A 22,001-nucleotide genomic window follows, 5' to 3' on the forward strand; every position below is an offset into this window, starting at 1 on the left:
AGTAAGAACTGCCGATGCTGGAGGCAGCAATAACAATGTGGAGCTGGAGGAAAACTGCAGGCCAGGCAGCAGAGGAGCAGGCAAGTTAACATTTGGGTCAGGACTTTCTTCAGAAATGGGAGAGGGAGAATGGAGTTCAGAATTAAAGAGAGAGGGATGGGAGGAGCAGCATCTCCCATATTCCACCTTGGGAGCCAACAGCCCAATGGCCTAAATGTGGATTTTACCAGTTTCAAAATCTCCCCCACCTCTGGCCTCATTCCATGACCAACCCTCCCTCTCATCCCCACCTCCTTGACCTGACTCAACACCAGTCCATCTTCTCTCCTACCTATCTGCTCCACCCACCTCACTGACTAATCCCACCACTGTCTATCTGCCTTCACCTATCACCATCTCACCTACCTTCCCCAGCCCAACCCCCTCCTCTCCCTACTTCCGAGCTCCCTTCCCCCTCCGTTTATGAAGGGTCCCAACCCAAAACGTCAATTTTCCTGTTTCTCTGATGCTGCCCAGCCTGTTGTGTTCCTCGAGCTCCACACTATAATCCAACAGGTTTATTTGCAATCACAAGCTTTCATAGCACTACTTCTCTTCATTTTACTGATGAAGGAGCAAACAGACAGAATTTATAGGTAGAGACATCAAAAGATCATACAAATGGGGTGAGTGGAGTGTCAACAGACTAACAAGTCTCTGCAGGTGATCAAAAATGTCAGTGTAAGTGTCAACAGTTGAATAGCAAGTGAAGAAATGACCTAATATCTCTCTGCCTCAGTTGAATCATTACAATAAAATAAAAATGCTGTAGACAAACCAAATGGCTGGAATAACATGATAGGTATAACAGTCTTAGGCCAAGGGTCTAACCAAAATAACAAGTAATTGAAAACTGTACAAACTAATTAAGGTAGAGCGTTCATTAAGTAGTCATGGCAATGGTATCAAAACAAGGACAGCTTCTCTTCACTTCACTTGAGCAGGGGTGCTCCAAAAGCTTGTGATTTCAAATAAACCTGTTAGACTATAACCTGGTGCCGTGTGACTTCTGACCTTGCTACAGTTCAGACAGACCTGCTATGCTCAGAAACAGGTGTACAGCAAGCAATTAGAAAATGGTACATTAGTCTTTATCTTGCAGTTCAATCCTCTGCAGTAAATTTTGGCTACATTTGTGTAAAGCTTTGGTGAGCCCGCATCAGAAGCACCATATGTAGTTATGATCTTTGCATCAAAATAAAATATGGACCTACCATCAATGCAACACAGCAAAGGTTCACTAGATTTGTTCCACAAATTTGTGTTGCTCCAAGGAGAGGCTGGTGAACTTGGACCTATTACTTGGTAAGATAGCTGAAGGTGGTCACCCGTAATTATGGGGTTTACAGCACACAGGATCAGCCTCAAAAGTGTTGCACATCTTTGAAATTCATTATTTATGATTATAAACATGAATGCTTCTTTGTTAAATATATTTAAGGCTAAGATAAACAGGTTTTTGGTCTCAAGGATATGGGGAATAGGCAAAAAATGAAGTTGAGACAGAAGATCAGCCACTATTATGTTGAACACCACTGCAGGCTGGAGGCCCACACGGTCTATTTCATGTTCTTAAAAATGAAATTGCACACTTGAACATCATCTCAAAATAACACACATATTGTTTTATGTATGAGTACAAGAAGCATGTTCTGAAGTAATGCCCCTTCCGATCCATTTGAATTATTTTAATGTAGCCCACAGACAGGATGATCTATTGGCAAGATGAATATGTTCTCACAATGCAATTTTTCAGAAAGATGGAAATGAAATAGTCACTAATTCAATGCAAATAATTGCACTTAAAAAGTCATAGAATACAAAGATGGCATTAGCAAATACCTTTAAGAGTAAAAATGGTGAAGCTAGCCAGTACCAACAATGTCTGAACGAGATGAACAATTACCTTGAATTTACAAACTAAAATTTATCTCACATGCTTTCCTTAACAATCCTTGGATACAAGAGGAAGCAGTTATTCTTGATTTCTGATCACTGGTTAGGTCAAACTGGCTGGTGTTGAACATTCCCAGTATTAAAAAAAAGGAACATCCCAAATGTTGTTGCACTGAATGGTGCCCATCCCTTCCCTAAACATTTTGGACTAGCCGTTACAACTAGCCAGTCTACTTGGCCAGCGCACAAAGCAAAATGCTAGAATCCTATCTCTGCAATTCATTTGTAAATGTTTGAAGGGTTTACAATTGCAGTCGTCTTAAAAGCTAGAAACAAAAAATGGTTTCTTAAAACACTAAGAGGTCCAGTTATTTTATAATACCCCAAATCATAGTATGTTGATACAAATTTGCTTTCAGGAAAAGTAACAATTCTTTATTACACAATGTTTACTTTATTCATATTTGCCAAGAAAACCCCAGTGGACCGTTGCTACATTAAAACTCATTAAAACATTTGCATTTAGTCATACCATGTCCCAAACACTGTCTACATAAGGGGACAAAAGCTATACACAGAAAACTTCCTTCATCCCATTTTCTGTAATATGCTTTTGCCAGCTGGGTATAAACAATTTAAAAAATCATTAAAAAGAGTAAGTTCAGTGCTGTTCTATTTATAAATTTACAAAAAAAAGTTGCTACCAAAATGTTTTAATACCCCAATTTCCCTGCTGCACATATTAACTTAATGCAATCACAAATGCAAGCTGCCCCAAAATTACTGTAGTTTCTTCAACTACACAAAGTATTTTTCACTGGTTTTATCTGTAATCTTCAGAAAAGCATTTTCCATAGGTTCAAAAAAACCTAATGATTCACATTGGTTTCGGATTTACACTCTTGTAATGTTCTAAAAAAACTCAACAGTATAAAAAAAGCCCTGAACTGATGTCATGTATACAAAAAGAAATTAACAAAATATCTAAAATACAAATTACTGAAATACAAAAATAGTTTGAATTTCTAGATATTAAGTTCAACACAGGCAGCAATGAGTTTTGAAGATATCATCTTGCAGGATGATTACATTACTGTACAGCTTCTGTCAGCTGCTCTTGGATCTCCCTGAAAAAGAAACCCACTAATATAAGCTTCATGTTTTAAAAGGAACAATTGCTCACTGTCAATAAAATTAACATTAAGTTCATTACTTTCAAATTATAATTTTATTCAGTTTAATTTTAAACTAAACCTTTTTTTATAGCCTCAAACAGCAATACAATGCTTTGCATTAATATAGCCCTTGCACAATTCTTCATGAAAGCATAACCTGAGCAGTATTAATATCTCCTTCGGTTCCAGAATCAAAAGCTTGATCAGGTAGTGAGTTTAGACAAGATCCACTGGCATGGTGGATTGTCTTATCAGAAAAGGTTAAACAGATTGGGATCTCCATTGGAAATGTACAGGACTGATAAAGGGACAAGATATGGTAAATGCAGATTGGATGGCTCTCCTCAACATAAAGTCTAAGACCAGAGGGCACATAATATTTCGGTGCTAGTTTAACACTAAGATGAGATGAGAAGGGATTCCTTCTCTGAGGGTTGAGTTTCTTTGGAACTCCTTGCCTCAGAGCACTGTAGAGACAGAGTCCTTGTTAATCCTTAAGACTGAAACAGATCGATTCTTGATTAGTAGGGGACGCAAGGGTTATGGGGAGAAAAGGTAGGAAAGCAGATGCAAGGAATGTTAGATCCATCATGATCATGTTGAATGGCGAAGCATACTCAAGGACCCATATTGCCTGCTCATGTTCTTACTGTCTTATAGAATTACCCCAGAAATTATGGTTTACAGTTAGGTTAGATAGAGTAAGAACAGATAAATGGTTTAAATCTGTGCTGCCAGGTTATAAATGATTGGCAAGAGTCAGAGGTAACATAAAGGGGGGAACAAAAAGGAGGGTGCATTCCAAACCTCAAATCCAAGACATGGCGTAACAGAAGCCGATTCAACAGCAGCATTTAAAAGGGAATTAGATAAATAATTGCAGAAAAAGAAACAGGAAAATAGCGAAAGTTAGGAAGTGATGGGACTGTTTGGTTTTTTTTGAAAGCAGCACTGACTCAACTGAATGGCCGCCTTCTGTGTACACCATTTTATAATGCTATGAAATTCACACCATTTTATAATGTTACGAAAGAAAGCACTTGTTGATTTATAACCCAGGTGTCAAACTTATAAGAGAGTACAATCAGGCTGTTACATATAAACGTATACATAAAACATTTCAGTAGCTGGTGTACTGAAAGGATTTCCTTCATTAACTATGGGTCTTGCCATGAATAAACATATTCCAAAAGTATTATTTTTCAAGTTTAAAAAGGCACTAACATTCATATTACATCCAGGACCTACAGTAGATATCTGATTGTATTAGCTACTCTTTCACAAATATCAACTAGCCAAAAAGTTACAGAATATTTGTAATAAAAGTTAAAAACAAAGCTGACATTTCATTCCACTTCCATAATTCCAGTTTGTATTTTATTTTAATCTTTAAATGCAAGTTCTCTGTGAAATGAAAACACAAGCTCCCATAGGTAATTTATAAACTAGAACCAGCCCACAACCAAGGCTCCCAGTGTATTTCACTACGTGCATGACGCAAACCTTTACTGTTAGATAGAAATGTACCTGCTGATGGAAGAGATCTTCGTCTCTAATCTCAACTTCCTCCTCCTCTTCCTCTGGTACAGTGGTTGTGAAGATGGTACTTCTGTCAGCCACCTCCTACATAAAATGAGAAATCAATTTCTGAAGTAACAAGAGCAACAACTAGTGAAATACAATGCAAACAATTTTAGGTGCAGTTTCTTTTCACACAGAAGTTACATTTTAATCTTGACTGCCTGGGAATTTTACATAAAAGAGCCTAGAACATTCATTTCCAATCCCTCGATGTTTCCAACTTTTAGCTATTGGCACTAGGTTTTAGTCAGTAACTAATGATCACAAGGAAATCTTCATGAAGTGCAGTTATTTCAGCCTCTGTAGTTGTGTATATATGCACCAGCGCTTCTCAAAATTGGCTGTAAACATCATTCCCCCAACAATATTCAAAAGATACATTTAAACACGTGAAAATTGTCATTATTTCAAGACTATTACAGCATTAGCTTTGATCACAGAGCTACGAGAGACAAATAAGGGGAGGTGATGGCATAGTAACAGAGGCTAATTTTCCGAGGACTTGGATTTGAATCTTATTGTGGCAGCTGGGTAAAAATGTAAATTCAATAACCACCACTGGCATGAAGAAAATTATACAGTTAAGTAATATCTGGTTTTGCCAGTTTCGTGACTCCAAACCTATAGCAACTCGGTTGATCTTAACTGCCCTCTGAAATGGCTTAGCAAGCTACTCAGTTGTATCAAACTTCCAAAGTCAAAAAAAAAAGCATGAAACCAGACAAACAATCCAGCATTGTTCCAAGCACCACAAAACACCATCTCAGTTTTCTCAGTTCTGCAAAGTCCAACTTATTAACATGTGGGGGCTAAACAAGAATAGGCAAGCAACAATCTATCGTAGTCCTACACTCAATCATACCGAACAGACCACCACCACCATCCCTAAATATGTTCTGTCCTGATGTTACAGCAGACTCCCCATAGGTGGCACAGTGATACATAGATAACAAGGTGTGGAGCTGGATGAACACAGCAGGCCAAGCAGCATTTTAGCAGCAGGAAGGCTGATGTTTCAGGCCTAGACCCTTCATCAGAAATACAGTGATACATAGTTGGACATTGCTTGGGAGTCCTCAAATTTGCTTCTGGACTCAAATCTCATAGCATCAGGTTAAAGATGAGGGAAAAACCTCTTGGTCATTACTACCTGCCACATGCCCATCAAACGATAAACTGTATTTCCTGAGGGAACCAAAGGCAAATATTCTGCAACATCTATTGCTTACTACACCATTACTGACCAAACTCTAAAATGAACATAGTTGCTAGTCTAGATCAGGTGAAGAGGGAATCGACAAGGAAACAAGTACAAGTTTATCCTCACCATTATACCTACCATGGAGGATGTGTGGTGGTTATTCCTACCAATTACTGCCATGAACAAAGTCAGTAAATTACGGAAACAAAGTCTCATCTTCATTTAGGAAACCCAGCGACGTATGGCACGACCAAAGCCGTTAATTGAGCAGACCTCAAACAGACATAGCAACTCAAAACAGACATCCATGACGCACAGCTGAACTAAATCACAATCTGTAACCTCATGGGCCAGCATATCCTGCTCCTCTTTCCATGAAGTCTGCAGATCTGATTCAATGAATACAGACATCATGTCAGGAGCACCACAAGGCATGCCTAAAAATATGAGGTGATCACCTCAAAACTGGTGTCACAGGATTACTTGTATGCCATACAACAGAAGAAGTAAGCAACAATTAGGGGTGAGGGATCCTAAAACCAACATATCAGATGTAAGTGAGAATGGGAACTGCAGATGCTGGAGAATCCAAGATAATAAAATGTGAGGCTGGATGAACACAGCAGGCACAGCAGCATCTCAGGAGCACAAAAGCTGACGTTTCGGGCCTAGACCCTTCATCAGAGAGGGGAATGGGGTGAGGGTTCTGGAATAAATAGGGAGACAGGAGGAGGCGGACCGAAGATGGAGAGAAAAGAAAATAGGTGGAGAGGAGAGTATAGGTGGGGAGGGGATAGGTCAGTCCAGGGAAGACGGACAGGTCAAGGAGGTGGGATGAGGTTAGCAGGTAGGAGATGGAGGTGCGGCTTGGGGAGGGAGGAAGGGATGGGTGAGAGGAAGAACAGGTTAGGGAGGCAGAGACAGGTTGGACTGGTTTTGGGATGCAGTGGGTGGAGGGGAAGAGCTGGGCTGGTTGTGTGTTGCAGTTGGGGGGGGGGGGGGGGGGGAGACGAACTGGGCTGGTCTTGGGATGCGGTGGGGGAAGGGGAGATTTCGAAGCTGGTGAAGTCCACATTGATACCATTGGGCTGCAGGGTTCCCAAGCGGAATATGAGTTGCTGTTCCTGCAACCTTCGGGTGGCATCATTGTGGCAGTGCAGGAGGCCCATGATGGACATGTCATCTAAAGAATGGGAGGGGGAGTGGAAATGGTTTGCGACTGGGAGGTGCAGTTGTTTGTTGCGAACTGAGCGGAGGTGTTCTGCAAAGCGGTCTCCGAGCCTCCGCTTGGTTTCCCCAATGTAGAGGAAGCCGCACCGGGTACAATGGATGCAGTATACCACATTGGCAGATGTGCAGGTGAACCTCTGCTTAATGTGGAAAGTCATCTTGGGGCCTGGGATAGGAGTGAGGGAGGAGGCGTGGGGGCAAGTGTAGCATTTCCTGCGGTTGCAGGGGAAGGTGCCGGGTGTGGTGGGGTTAGAGGGCAGTGTGGAGCGAACAAGGGAGTCTCGGAGAGAGTGGTCTCTCCGGAAAGCAGACAAGGGTGGGGATGGAAAAATGTCTTGGGTGGTGGGGTCGGATTGTAGATGGCGGAAGTGTTGGAGGATGATGCGTTGTATCCGGAGGTTGGTGGGGTGGTGTGAGAGAACGAGGGGGATCCTCTTTGGGCGGTTGTGGCAGGGGCGGGGTGTGAGGGACGTGTTGCGGGAAATGCGGGAGACGCGGTCAAGGGCGTTCTCGACCACTGTGGGGAGAACGTTGCGATCCTTGAAGAACTTGGACATCTGGGATGTGCGAGAGTGGAATGCCTCATCGTGGGAGCAGATGCGGCAGAGGCAGAGGAATTGGGAATAGGGGATGGAATTTTTGCAGGAGGGTGGGTGGGAGGAGGTGTATTCTGGGTAGCTATGGGAGTCGGTGGGCTTGAAATGGACATCAGTTACAAGCTGGTTGCCTGAGATGGAGACTGAGAGGTCCAGAAAGGTGAGGGATATGCTGGAGATGGCCCAGGTGAACTGAAGGTTGGGGTGGAAGGTGTTGGTGAAGTGGATGAACTGTTCGAGCTCCTCTGGGGAACAAGAGGCAGCGCCGATACAGTCATCAATGTAACGGAGGAAGAGGTGGGGTTTGGGGCCTGAAGCAAACCAGGTACCACAGCCACATCACCTTCCTCAGCACCTGCCTACGGAACCGGATCATCCCCAATGGACTACAGTCTACATTCAAGCCTTCCCAATTTGGCCCCAACCGTGACCACCTCTACACCCAGAATATTCAGACCCTTCAGATGCATTTCTCCCCGCGAGTCCTGAAACAGACACTCGCAGCCATGCGCCGGCACCTCCAGGCACTGCTATCCATCCTGCCCCAGCTCAGAGCCTCCCTCTCCCAGACCTGCAAAGAACCTCTGCTGTTTTCTATCCTCCGCAGGATCCACAGACTGAACACCCAGTCCTACTCAGCTTTACTGGACACCAAAAATCGTAAGTACAACAAACTCACTGGCTCCTGCCACACACAAGAGGATTCCAGCACCTCCCAAATCCCGAGCCTGTCCCTGCCCCTCCCCCACCATGCACCCGCCGCCATTGACCATGAGGACACGGACGGAGACTCCACCGATGACGTCACATCCGCCTCCGCCGGCCACACCACTTTCGGCACCGCTGCTGCAGTCACCGCCTCCACTTCCAGTTACAACACCTCACACACCACCCTCACCGCAGCTGCTGCCGCCCACCCCGCTCCTCTAACCGGCAACAGAACCCCGCCCACGGCCGACGACGTCATCATTCCGCCCGCAACCCCAGAGAAGACAGCCACACTGAACCCTGCTGCATCTTCACCATCCCCCCAAGACCTCCCACTGACTGAGGACGAACGGTCAGTCCTTAGTAAGGGGCTCACCTTTGTCCCCCTCCACCCACACATCAACAAATACCAGTCACGGTTGGACGCAGAACAGTTTTTCTGCCGCCTTCGCCGCCACGCTTACTTCTTCAACCAGGAACCTAACCCTCCCTCCACTGACCCCTTCTCCCGCTTCCAACACAAGTCGTCCTCCTGGACACCACCCCCAGGCCTCCTACCTTCCCTTGAACTCTTCATCTCAAACTGCCGTCGAGACATTAACCGCCTCAACCTCTCCACCCCTCTCACCCACTCCAACCTCTCCCCTACAGAATGGGCAGCCCTCCGCTCCAACCCCAACCTCACCATCAAACCCGCAGACAAGGGAGGGGCAGTGGTAGTATGGCGCACTGACCTCTACATCGCCGAGGCCAAACGCCAACTCTCCGACACCACCTCCTACCGCCCCCTCGATCATGACCCCACACCCGAGCACCAAACCATCATCTCCAACACCATTCATGACCTCTTCACCTCAGGGGACCTCCCACCCACAGCCTCCAACCCCGCACGGCCCGTTTCTATCTCCTTCCCAAAATCCACAAACCTGCTTGCCCTGGTCAACCCATTGTCTCAGCCTGTTCCTGCCCACCGAACTCATCTCCACCTATCTGGACTCCATTTTCTCCCTTTGATCCAGGAACTCCCCACCTACGTCCGTGACACCACCCATGCCCTCCAACTCTTCCAGAACTTCCAATTCCCTGGCCCCCAACACCTCATTTTCACCATGGACGTCCAGTCCCTATACACCTGTATTCCGCATGCAGATGGCCTCAAGGCCCTCCGCTTCTTCCTGTCCCGCAGGCCCAACCAGTCCCCCTCCACTGACACCCTCATCTGCCTAGCCGAACCCGTCCTCACCCTCAACAACTTCTCTTTCGATTCCTCCCACTTTCCACAGACAAAGGGGGTGGACATGGGCACCCGCTATGCCTCTTTGTAGGTTATGTGGAACAGTCCCTCTTCCGCACCTACCCAGGCCCCAAACTCCACCTCTTCCTCCGTTACATTGATGACTGTATCGGCGCTGCCTCTTGCTCCCCAGAGGAGCTCGAACAGTTCATCCACTTCACCAACACCTTCCACCCCAACCTTCAGTTCACCTGGGCCATCTCCAGCACATCCCTCACCTTCCTGGACCTCTCAGTCTCCATCTCAGGCAACCAGCTTGTAACTGATGTCCATTTCAAGCCCACCGACACCCACAGCTACCTAGAATACACCACCTCCCACCCACCCTCCTGCAAAAATTCCATCCCCTATTCCCAATTCCTCTGCCTCCGCCGCATCTTCTCCCACGATGAGGCATTCCACTCTCGCACATCCCAGATGTCCAAGTTCTTCAAGGACCGCAACTTTCCCCCCACAGTAGTCGAGAACGCCCTTGACCGCATTTCCCGCAACACATCCCTCACACCCCGCCCCCGCCACAACCGCCCAAAGAGGATCCCCCTCGTTCTCACACCACCCCACCAACCTCCGGATACAACGCATCATCCTCCGACACTTCCGCCATCTACAATCCGACTCCACCACCCAAGACATTTTTCCATCCCCACCCTTGTCTGCTTTCCGGAGAGACCACTCTCTCCGAGACTCCCTTGTTCGCTCCACACTGCCCTCTAACCCCACCACACCCGGCACCTTCCCCTGCAACCGCAGGAAATGCTACACTTGCCCCCACACCTCCTCCCTCACTCCTATTCCAGGCCCCAAGATGACTTTCCATATTAAGCAGAGGTTCACCTGCACATCTGCCAATGTGGTATACTGCATCCACTGTACCCGGTGTGGCTTCCTCTACATTGGGGAAACCAAGCGGAGGCTTGGGGACCGCTTTGCAGAACACCTCCGCTCGGTTCGCAATAAACAACTGCACCTCCCAGTCGCAAACCATTTCCACTCCCCCTCCCATTCTTTAGATGACATGTCCATCATGGGCCTCCTGCACTGCCACAATGATGCCACCCGAAGGTTGCAGGAACAGCAACTCATATTACGCTTGGGAACTCTGCAGCCCAATGGTATCAATGTGGACTTCACCAGCTTCACAATCTCCCCTTCCCCCACCGCATCCCAAGACCAGCCCAGTTCATCTCCTCCCCCCACTGCACCACACAACCTGCCCATCTCTTCCCCTCCACGCACTGCATCCCAAAACCAGTCCAACCTGTCTCTGCCTCCCTAACCTGTTCTTCCTCTCACCCATCCCTTCCTCCCACCCCAAGCCGCACCCCCATCTCCTACCTACTAACCTCATCCCACCTCCTTGACCTGTCCGTCTTCCCTGGACTGACCTATCCCCTGCCTACCTCCCCACCTATACTCTCCTCTCCAACTATCTTCTTTTCTCTCCATCTTCAGTCCGCCTCCCCCATCTCCCTATTTATTCCAGAACCCTCACCCCAACCCCTCTCCGATGAAGGGTCTAGGCCCGAAATGTCAGCTTTTGTGCTCCTGAGATGCTGCTGGGCCTGCTGTGTTCATCCAGCCTCACATTTTATTATCTTATATCAGATGTAAGCACTGCCTCGTCCATTCATGAACAGTGAAGTACCACTGAACACCATGAGATGGCAGCTCCAAACATCCCCCATTCTCAATGATGAGTGAGCCCCAGCACTTCAGTACGGAAAACAAGGCTGGTGCATTCACATTCATCTTCAGCCTGATGGGCTGAGTGAATGATACAGGTCAGCCTTTTTCCAGATTATAGATGCCAATCTTTAATCAAGAAACAGGTCAAGATACTGATCCTGCAAAGGCTATGTTCCTTCAATAATACTGAAGACTTGACTCTAGAACTAGCCATTTCCCTAAACAATCAACTCTAGTACTACGCTAGCTCCAATTCTGGCACCTATTTGACAACATGGGAAGTTTATAGCACCCCTGTTCTATTTTTCAGAATTCACTCATAGGACCTGAGACTGTCTGGCTGGCTAGCATTTACTGCCCATCCCTACTTGCCCTTGAGAAGTTGGTGGTAAGCTACCTTCTTGAACTGGTCCAGTCCACAAAAAACAGGACAAAGCCAACCAATCCAACTGCTGCCCTATCAAAATGTTGGGTGGACTTGTTAACGTTAGTCAAGAGGAACTTGCTCATGACAGCATAGTTTAGTTTCCTCCAGGGCCAATTTGCTCCTGATTCTTTATAGCCGAGTATATTTAAAGTAGCTTAACACCAGAAGTGAGGAGAGTGTGATTGCCCTTAACATCATTACAACATTTGACAAATCCATAGCATCAAGGAACCCTAGCAAAACTGGAGTAAATGGAAAACAGGAGGAAAATTCCCCCACTGGTCAAAATCAAAAAAAAAATAGTTATGGGTCAGTCATCTCGGTTTCTGGGCATACTTTTTCTTCAGGGTGGCATTCTAACCACAACCATCTTAAAGCCGCCTCAATGACTTCCCTTCATCATATGGTTCACTGCTTGGACAGCATGGGCATGCTCATTGTTGATTTGAATGGTGCTAAAGCTGGTACAAACTCCTCAGATACTGAAGCAGTAGTTTTTCCAAATGTAGCAAATTCTGGACAAAACTCAGGCTTGGGATGACTAAATGGCAAGTAACACCGACAGTACCAGGCAATATCTCCTAAAAAAGTATCAATGCTTGGGTTCAAGGGCATTACATTGCTGAATACCCCATTATCTTCCTGTGGTATTCCATTCACCAGAAATTGAATTGGACTAACCATAGAAACACTGCATATACAAGTGTAGGTCAAAGACTAAGAGCTTTGTCGTGGCTTGCCTTCTGTCTCCCCAAAACAGTCCACCATTTACAAGACACGCGTCAGGAGTGTGACAGAATATTGACCACTTGCCTAGACTAGTGCATCTCATCAAAAAGCTCAATGGCTTCTGGGATAAGACAGCCTGTCTTACTGGCACTCCTTCCAATACCTGCAACATTTATTTCTTTCACCACTGACAGTATTGTGCGCCAAGAAGCACTGCAGAAGCCCACCAAGGCCCCTTAGACAGCATATTCAAACCTGCCAACTCTACCAAATCATTGTGCCAGAGACAAAATAGTAGAACTGCTTTCTTAGGAGCACCGAAAGTGTGCCTGCACCCAAGCACTGCAGCGAGTTGGGCGCTGCTCGATCTTTGCTTTGGCAGACTGATCCCATGATTATGTTAAAACACCTTTAGGTAGCTCACCAACACCTTCTGCAGAACCTTTAGGGATGGGCAATATTTGATAAAAGTATGGCATTAAAGGTGGTCTAGCAAAATTGGAGTTGATGGCAACTAGGGAGAAAACACTCAACTAGCTGCAAGTCACACCCAGCTAATAATGTCCACATCTCATGAACTAGGAGATTACTGACTGGGTATAACACACACACAGCTTTTCCACTGGCTAAAAGCAGCATTACCTCTCCCTGAGAATTCTTGAGGACTACTTTCACATCTGCTCCAGTGCCCCAAGCATTCTGGTTCTTCCAAATGAGGTTTGCAGGTGGAGCTGATATCACACCAGCATCAGCAGCCCAGATCTGCAGGAACAAGAAGCATTTACAATATTAGTTAGTAAACATCACACAATCCTGAACAACAGCACAGCTTCAAGGCAGGCGCATCTTTGGTGAAGTCTTTCATAACAACTTGAATTTACGCAATTCCTTACATCAACATATTTTGGTTAACTCTTTAGCGTATAGTCTGTGACAGACAGCATGTAGAAATTTGCGACTTCAAATCCAGCTGCTCGATGTTATTATTTGGAAGCTAAGAACGTAAGCATGCGTTTAAACCTTCACATCTCAGGTTTGACACTCAAGTCGACTAGTGTATAGGAAGTTAAGCTTTGGCTCAAGTTCCAAATCGAAATGGGCATTAATTTTTTTGGTACAGTGTGAAGTTAACATGAGTTACATTTATCACGTCGTTTTTAAGAAACTTTAAACTGGCCAAACTAGCAATACTTACTTATTGGTTAGTTGCCAAACTGATTTCTACCCACCTCCCCCCACCACTGCCAAATGGAAGTTTTTTTTTGGGGGGGGGGGGGGGGAGCGGTGCAAGAGACTCTGGAGTCAAGCTACCTATTAGAAAGCCTGCTTGATGGTGAATAGAAAGCAACTGTTATGGCAGGCTCAGTGATCAAAAGCTTGAACCACAGGATCTACAGCTGATGCTTCTGAAAGGAAACCAAGGTGATTCACACTTGGCTGCAAATAACTCTAAACTAATGTAACATTAGGCAAGATGATGAAGCAAAGTTCATCAATTTTGAAGGGGTGGCTGGGGATGGTCTCACATTTGATCCTACCCCTCTTACTCTAGATTTATTAGAGCACATCTCTGAAGAGGGAGTGAGTGCACTTTAGACAAAAAAAAAGTTGTTTACCAGCCATCTGTTCAACATAAAAAAAAAAGTGGGAACCTAGGGCATCACTCGAAAGGTTTTTGCATTACGAGCCAGGATACCAGTTAATATCCAACACGTTTAAACAAACTCCAAGAACTGAAAATTCAACTTTACAATACAGAGGGCACACAGGCTTCTTTCCCAATCCAACACTGCAATGCAAGCATCAGGGTTCAACTCGCACAGAAAACAGATGGGGGAAAGAGATAAATCAGGCCAAACATTTTCTAATTTTTTTTGACCAAAGTTGACCAACAATGGAATTCTTCCCTTCCCACCACAGCCATTGATAATAATGACTTCACTTTCAGATCTGATGCTAAGCTTTGCATTTTCCAGTTCTTTATGAAGCAGTATCTCAGATTAAACAAGAACAGATTTTGAACTTACAGCTGTCGTCTGGCCGGCTTTCAACACATACTTTGGGGTAAATTTGTAAGAGGCAGACGCATTGCCAATCTTTCTGGTCAACTCCCAGCCGCCCATAGGTTGATCCTGTTCAAACATTTGAGGAAATAAAAAGAAAGTTGTCTGTATATATATTTTCGATCATTTGACACATCCTATATTTAATTGCTTCCTCCTCTCCTACCTGTTCTGAATTATTCTTTAGTCGGATAAATTTACCATCTACATCCACTTCCTCAATGGCAACATTCCCTGTGGCAGAAGCAAGATGTGAGATACTAAGACTACTACTGGCCTCAGATTCTTCAACATCAACACGCTTTCTCTTTCCACGAGTTGTGCGGACACTCCGGCTAGACGTTGCACGAGAAACAGTCACACGGGAAGATGGACTTGGTGACAACTTCAATCTGTAAAAGGTAAAGGAAACAAAAAATAAATAATAAAACTGCTACAATAAAAAAGGCCATTTTCCCACATGTTGGCAAGGGATAAAATGGTCATGCTGCACCATTAACGACAATGTTAGTACGCTAGAGAGAAATGTTCTTATTTCAGAAAATCATGCAGAAATAGAAACAAAGTAAAAAAAATTGTGGAAGTAGTTTACAGACCCTTCACAGGAATTAAACAGTAAAACACAAAAGCTAATATGCTCGCTGTCCTCTGGGTCTGATTACACCCATCCAAGAATCTCAAAGAAATGGTAGGAGAGAGAGAGAGAGAGAGAGAGAGAGAGAGAGAAAATACATTGGCTGAGATCTTCCAGAATTCCCTATAAACGTGCCAACAGTTTGTAAAGTAAACATGATATATCCATTCAAGAAGAAAAGAGGGAGAATAAAATAAGCAATAATTTTTAAATGCAGAGGGAATGTAATATTTTGCTTGAGGGAACTGATGCACTGACACATAAATCTTAAAGTTGGACATCAGTAGAGTCAGGTTTTACAGGAAGCAAAAGTTGTAAATAAAATGTTAAAACTTCTCTCAGATTCCCTATGAATTAAACTTCAACCTATCATGCTATAAATTTCATTAATTCTAGAATTACCTCTCTTCTTCACCCTCCAGTAATTTCCTGTATGCACTGATTTCCATATCCAATGCCAGCTTAACATCCAAAAGATCTTCATATTCATTTAGCTGTTGCTGCATCTGTGTTCTGATCTCAGCCATTTCTTTCTCCTTTTCAGCCAGCATCCTGCGATTTCCATCCCTCTCTTTCTCTAGGGCATCTTCTAACTCCTGAACTCTTTCTTGCCAAGCTCTAGCCTATGGAAAGGAAGCAGGATGAAATTAGAATAATAAAAAGCATTGACATTTAGGAATTATATTTTAAATTCAACAAAAAAAATTGCTTACATCTTTTTGCATGTTGAACAACTGAGTGCTGAGGCTCTCTATCCTCATTGAATTTTCTTTCAGCTCCTCTTCCGCTGCCTTGGCTGACCTGGTGTTCATCTCTGAGGCGAGCCTTGCATTCTCAAGCTGCAAAACATATTATTCAGGAAATTTCATAATCTATACTTCGGCAAAAAAAAAAATTCACAATTGAGTCACTTACTCAACTATGCCGTCAATTTCAACATCAAAAACAAGGGTAATTTTTGAATTAGAGCTTTAGAAATAAAAGGAGTGTCACTAACAATCTGAAAGGCATTAAGGATATTAAATTGAGAATTGGTTGAAGAGCACAACTTCCAGGTTTTAAAAAGATCACAGCTAACATTCACTTCCAGTAAAACCAAGAGGTGACTAATACTGGAGGTTCAGAGACTCTCTGTACTGAAGAGGCCCTTTGGCCCATTCAGTCTGTACCACCCCATTAGGCCCATTGCTTTGAATATTATAACAGTTCAGGGGCTCAAAAAGTCAGATTTCTCACATCAATTACCCTACCTGGTAAAGCATTCCACAAACTGCTCCCCCAGCAATTACCTGTATGAAGAGATTTTTGCACAAAACCTCTACCCCTTAACTTTAACATTATGTCCTGTTTTTACAGACCGTTCAATGAAAAGGAACAACTATTTTCTACTCATCTTGTCCATACCCTTCAACCTTACGCACTTCTATCAGGGCCAGCCTCAACCCTCTCTCCTCCAAAGACTAGAACAGGCTCATCCAGCTTCTCTTCATTGCCTACGATGGAACATCTCAGCTATATCTTGATGAATCTCCTTTCTATCCCCTTCAGTGCAATAACATTCTTCAAGTAGTGTTGTGACCAGAACTGCTCATAGCACCACAGCTGTGTCTTAACCGAAGTCTGTACAGCTCCAATATTAACCTTCCTGATCTTCTATTCTACAATCGAAGTGATAAAGGCAGGAGGAGTCCTATTAACCAGTCCTGAAACCTTTAAGGATCTGTGGACAAGCACCCCAAAATCCCTCTGTTCCAGCATTCACCAGGACCCCCACCATTCCGTGCCTGTTACTTCTTCCAAAGTGCATCACCCCACATTTATCAAGGTTAAATTCTACATGTTTGTATCCACCTGCAACTCTAGATCTTCCTCCTCACAGTAAACCACATAATCAATCTTCACAACATCTGCAAACTTTCTATCACCCAAACACTCATCTACATCACTAATGAATATCACAAACAAACAAATGACCCAGCACTGATCCTTGTGGTACACAACTGCACACCAGGCTCTATTTACACAAGCAGCTTTTAACCACCAACCTCTATCTTCTATCACCACACCTATTTTGGATCCAATTCGTCCAGTTAGCCTGAATCTCACGAGCTTTAACAGTTTCTGGCGTGTAACCATGTCAAAAGGCCTTGCTGAGATCCATATAAACATCAATGTATCGAAGAAGTTAGTTTTGGGTATCCTGCGTTGCATTGAGGAAGGTGAGTCCCCAAATGAGATCGAACCCAGGTTATTGCAAGAAGGGAAGAAATAGCTAGGGCATTAGCAGATATCTTCACATCCTCTTTGACCACAGGTGCAGTTCCAGAGGACTGGAGATTGGCCAACGTTGTTTCCCTTGTTTAAGAAAAGAAACAGGAATAATCCAGGAAATTATAGGTCGGTGAGCCTGATGTCTGTGTTTGTGGAAGCTCTTGGAAAAAACACTAAGGGACAAGATATAGGCACATTTGGAAGAAAACAGACTAGCGAGTGACAGGCAGCATGGTTTTGTATGGGGAAGATGATGTCTCACCAAACTGTTTGAATTTTTTGAAGAGGAGACAAAGATAATTGATGAGGGAAGGGCTGTGGATGTAGTTTATATGGGCTTTAGTAAGGCATAGGAGTGGAAGGGTGGATTAATAAGTTTGCAGACAATATGAAGATGGGTTGAGTTGTGGATAGTGCGGAGGGCTGTTCTAGGTTACAAGGACATTGATAGGATGCAGAGCCTCTTAAATGTCGTCAACCTGCCTGCTTCCACCACCTGTTCTGGCAGTGAGTTCCAGGCTCCTACTACTCTCTGCATGGAAAAAAACTCCCCTCACACATCTCTCATGAACTTCCCACCCCACTCACCTTGAACCTGGGCCGCCTCATAATTGAAACTTCTGCCCTGAGAATAAGCCTCTGACTATCCTCTCTCTGCCTCTCAGTTTTGTGGAACTCTCAGCCGCAGTCTTTCCAGTGAAAATATTCCTAGTATTTTTAACCTTTTCCTCATAGCCAGTGCCCTCAAGACTGAGAGGTGGCGGATGGAGTTTAACCTGGAAAAAAATGACGGGATTCATTTTGGAAGGACAAATTTGAAAGCAGAATACAGGGTTAACGGAAAGATTCTTGGCAGTGTGGAGGAGCAGAGGGATCTCAGGGTTCATGTCCACAGTTCCCTGAAAGCTCTCCACCTGGGTGGCAGAGTTGTTAAGAAGGCCTATGGTGTGTTAGCTTTCATTAATAGAGAGATTAAGTTCAAGAGCTGTGAAGTCATACTCTAGCTATACAAAACGCTGGCTCTGCCAGATCTGGAGTATTGTGTCCAGTTCTGGTTGTCTCATTACAGGAAAGATGTGGAAGCACTGGAAAAGGTGCAGAGTATATTTACCAAGATGTTGCCTGAAATGGAGGGAAGGTCTTACGAGGAAAGGTTGAGCGCGCTAGGGCTTTTCTCTTTAGAAAGACAAAGGATAAGAGGTGACTTGATAGAGGTGTACAAAATGATCAGAGGTATAGACAGAGTAGCAAGCCAGAGGCTGCTTCCTAGGGTGGAGGTAGCTACAGGGGAGGGGCAGCATAGTTTTAAAGTGAGTGGAAGTGGAGAGGGGAGGCATCAGAGGTAGGTTCTTTACTCAGAGTGGTCAGGGCATGGAATGCATTGCTAGAGAGGGTAGAGGAGTCGACCTCATTAGGGGCATTTAAACGGCTATTAGATTGGCATACGGATGATGGTATAAGGTAGTGGTGGAGGATAGATAGACTTAGGTTTAGGGTAAAAGTTCGACACAACGTGGGCCAAACAGCCTGTACTGTGCTATGTTCTAGACCAAATAAGGGCAGAAGGCTAGTCTTTTACATTAGTTAGGGTATGCTGTTCAGCACATGCTTGGAAGGTTGACTACTACGAATTTATCCTCAATAACTGTGTCAGTCAATTTCAGCCCGACACTGCCTTTTTTTAAAAAATAAAATTCCACCATACCCATATCCCAAACCCACCCTTTGCCACAGACCATCTTTTTCCTTTTCCATAAGAAATTAAAACATAATGTGATCGATATCACAAAAATGCTCTCCACTGTCACCTCAAACACCTATCTGGTTAAATTGCCTAGTATTGGATCCAGCACAGTGCTGCCCTTTATAGGGCCATCTATATGTTGATATGAAAAAGCTTGCCTGTATATTATTCAAGAAATTTGGCCCCCTCATCTTTTAACTATGATTATCCCAATTACTACCAGGGTACTTGAAATTTCCTAATCTAAAAAGCTAACTTATTAATTTAACACATCACAGTGAACTGTCTACACGTTTGCTCCTCAGTTACCCACTCACCGTTTCACAGCCTGAAATAAACTAAGTGTGGCTGCCCCCTTTCATTCCTCGTGTCTTCTTGCAAAATCTCAACTGATGGACCCTTCAAATATATCATCCTTCCTTCCTGCAGTAAGTGACTCCCTAATAATGTGACACCATCTCCAAATTTCACGCTCCCCATCTTGCCTGAAGACCCTATATTGCAGAATGTTGAGTTGTCAGTCTCATCTTCCCCTCAACCACAGTGATAGTTACATTACATTTCCACATGTCAATCCATATCCTGAACGCAGCTGCCCTACATATATTGTGCCTGGCTTTGAAATAGAGGGTTTCCATTCTCACTCTCACTCCTTTGAGACACAAAGCAGCTGAATTCACTCTGCTTTTAAGATGCGCTGCATCGCCGTTGCACTAATTTACAGTGTCCTCTCCTCTGATGAGGAAGTTTAAACTCCTCCGAGCAGCATCAGCTAGCTCTTCCGTAAAGGATGCTCCTTTTTTTGTAGAAGCCTCATCTTCACCAGACACAGTCCCAGTGATTCTGAAATTTAAAACCCTCCTTTCTACACCAACTCTTGAGCCATGCATTCATCTGCTTATTCTATTTTGGTGTTTTTCAGAATTCCTTTGAATACAAAGCATTATTCTGACTGAATTGTAAACAGAAGTTGCTAGAGAAATTCAGGAGGTTTGGCAGCATTTGTGGAGAGAAAGCAGTCAATTGCTTGATGATTCAACTGTCAAACAAGTACTGTAAATCTAATTAAGTAGTGAGAGGCATTATTAGCTTTAAGAAACTAATGGCAAACAAAAGAAAACAGAATTACACAGTTACATCTATCATTGCTTCCTTACAAAGTACAGAAAATATGAAAATCGATTATTAAGAAAGTGGCAACAACACAACGAGAATAAGGCAAAATCACCAATTAAATCAAAAACAAGTAGTCATTATCAATCAGGGGTTGTAAATAATAGGACAGTCAAGGGACAAGCTAATAAATATAATGTATTTCATCTTTAAAAATACTCCCCATCTTAAGATGTAGCAAAACATCAAGGCGATCACAGGAAATGTTATTGATTAGATTAGATTCCCTACAGTGTAGAAACAGGCCCTTCGGCCCAACAAGTCCACACAGCCCTTTGGAGCATCCCACCCAGACCCATCCCCCTACAACCCACACATCCCTGAACACTACAGGCAATTCAACATGGCCGATCCACCTACCCTGCACATCTTTGGACTGTGGGAGGAAACCCACGCAGGCACAGGGAGAATGTGCAAACTCTGCACAGACAGTTGCCCAAGGCTGGAATCGAACCCAGGTCCCTGGTGCTGTGAGGCTGCAGTGCTAACCACTGAGCCACTGTGCTACCCCAAAGCAAAATCAGATGTCTGGATACTTAGGAAATGCGGACAGGTGTTAGACACTTAGTCACTGAGGCTGAAGAACATCCTAATAAAAGGAGAGTGAATTAGGGAAGAGAGGTTCTCTGCAGCTGAAGGCGCAACTGTCAGTCAATGCTGGGTACAAGGTGGTCAAATTGGAGCTATGTAGGGATTGGAGTAAATTGCAGAGGACAGATTGCTAGGTATAACTCCATTAGAGGGGTGTAAAAACCAAGAGCGAGAATGTTAACAGACATCACTAAACTGGGGGCTGTAGCACTGCTAAGAGCTGAACAGGAGTTGGTGCAGATTTTAATACACTGAACAAAACTTTGGATAACCTCCATTTTACCGAGGATGCAGACTAGAAGTCAATCAGGATGGCACTGCAATGAAGTAGACTCTAGTGAGTGAAGAAATGCATGATGACTGTGTATTTTGCAGCTTTGCAGGGGACTGACACGAATGCCTACTTCCACTTTGGTAGCGTCAGCCTTTAACATGACTGAACTGGAAATGTTATTACACATCTTTTAAGCAGGTGGAACTTGAACCCAGGCCTTCTGGCTCAGAGGTAGAAATAAAAGAATAGTCTTTAACGATGAATTACAAGTGCAGTAATTAAAATAAGATCACTAGAGCTACAGTAGTCAGGTAATTGAATCCGTACAGCATTAGCTACAAAACTGGGCACAAAGTAATTTTTTTTCTAATAAAAAAAAATCACTCAGGCAAGATGGTGGCATAGTGGTAATGTCATTGAACTACTAATCCAAGAGGTTGAAGCGCTGGGGGAGAAATCGTTGAATTCAATCATGGCAGTGGTAAATTCCATTGATAAAAGTGGAGGACAATGCCAGTCTCACAATGGCAACCATTATAGCCATCATCGATCATTGTAAAAACTCATCTTATTCACAGGTGAGGAGTTTTAGGGAAGGAAACACATCATATCAGTCTGATGCGTAGCTCCAGACCAAGCAATGTGGTTGATACTTAATCTCCTATACGCTGGCCTAGCAAGCCTACACA

At 44.1% G+C, this 22,001-nt stretch overlaps 1 protein-coding gene across 2 annotated transcripts in view; it reads right to left on the reverse strand.

The window, feature by feature from the left end:
* Positions 1–526: 526 nt before the first annotated feature.
* Positions 527–22,001, reverse strand: part of lmnb1 (lamin B1) — a 60,880-nt gene continuing 39,405 nt past the window's right edge. Inside the window, exons 5-11 of one of the 2 annotated variants that reach the window (XM_059644662.1) lie at positions 15,973–16,098; positions 15,662–15,882; positions 14,903–15,017; positions 14,590–14,694; positions 13,205–13,324; positions 4,638–4,733; positions 527–3,062 (exon numbers count right to left, since the gene is read on the reverse strand). In XM_059644662.1, the coding sequence (XP_059500645.1) occupies positions 3,021–3,062; positions 4,638–4,733; positions 13,205–13,324; positions 14,590–14,694; positions 14,903–15,017; positions 15,662–15,882; positions 15,973–16,098 (825 nt within the window). In that variant the 3' untranslated portion in view covers positions 527–3,020. Of the gene's footprint in view, positions 3,063–4,637; positions 4,734–13,204; positions 13,325–14,589; positions 14,695–14,791; positions 15,018–15,661; positions 15,883–15,972; positions 16,099–22,001 lie in introns of both variants that reach the window. The other variant, XM_048528135.2, reaches the window with a different exon arrangement.

This window comes from Stegostoma tigrinum, chromosome 3 (genome assembly GCF_030684315.1).
Source record: "Stegostoma tigrinum isolate sSteTig4 chromosome 3, sSteTig4.hap1, whole genome shotgun sequence".
Classification (NCBI taxonomy): Eukaryota; Metazoa; Chordata; class Chondrichthyes; order Orectolobiformes; family Stegostomatidae; genus Stegostoma; species Stegostoma tigrinum.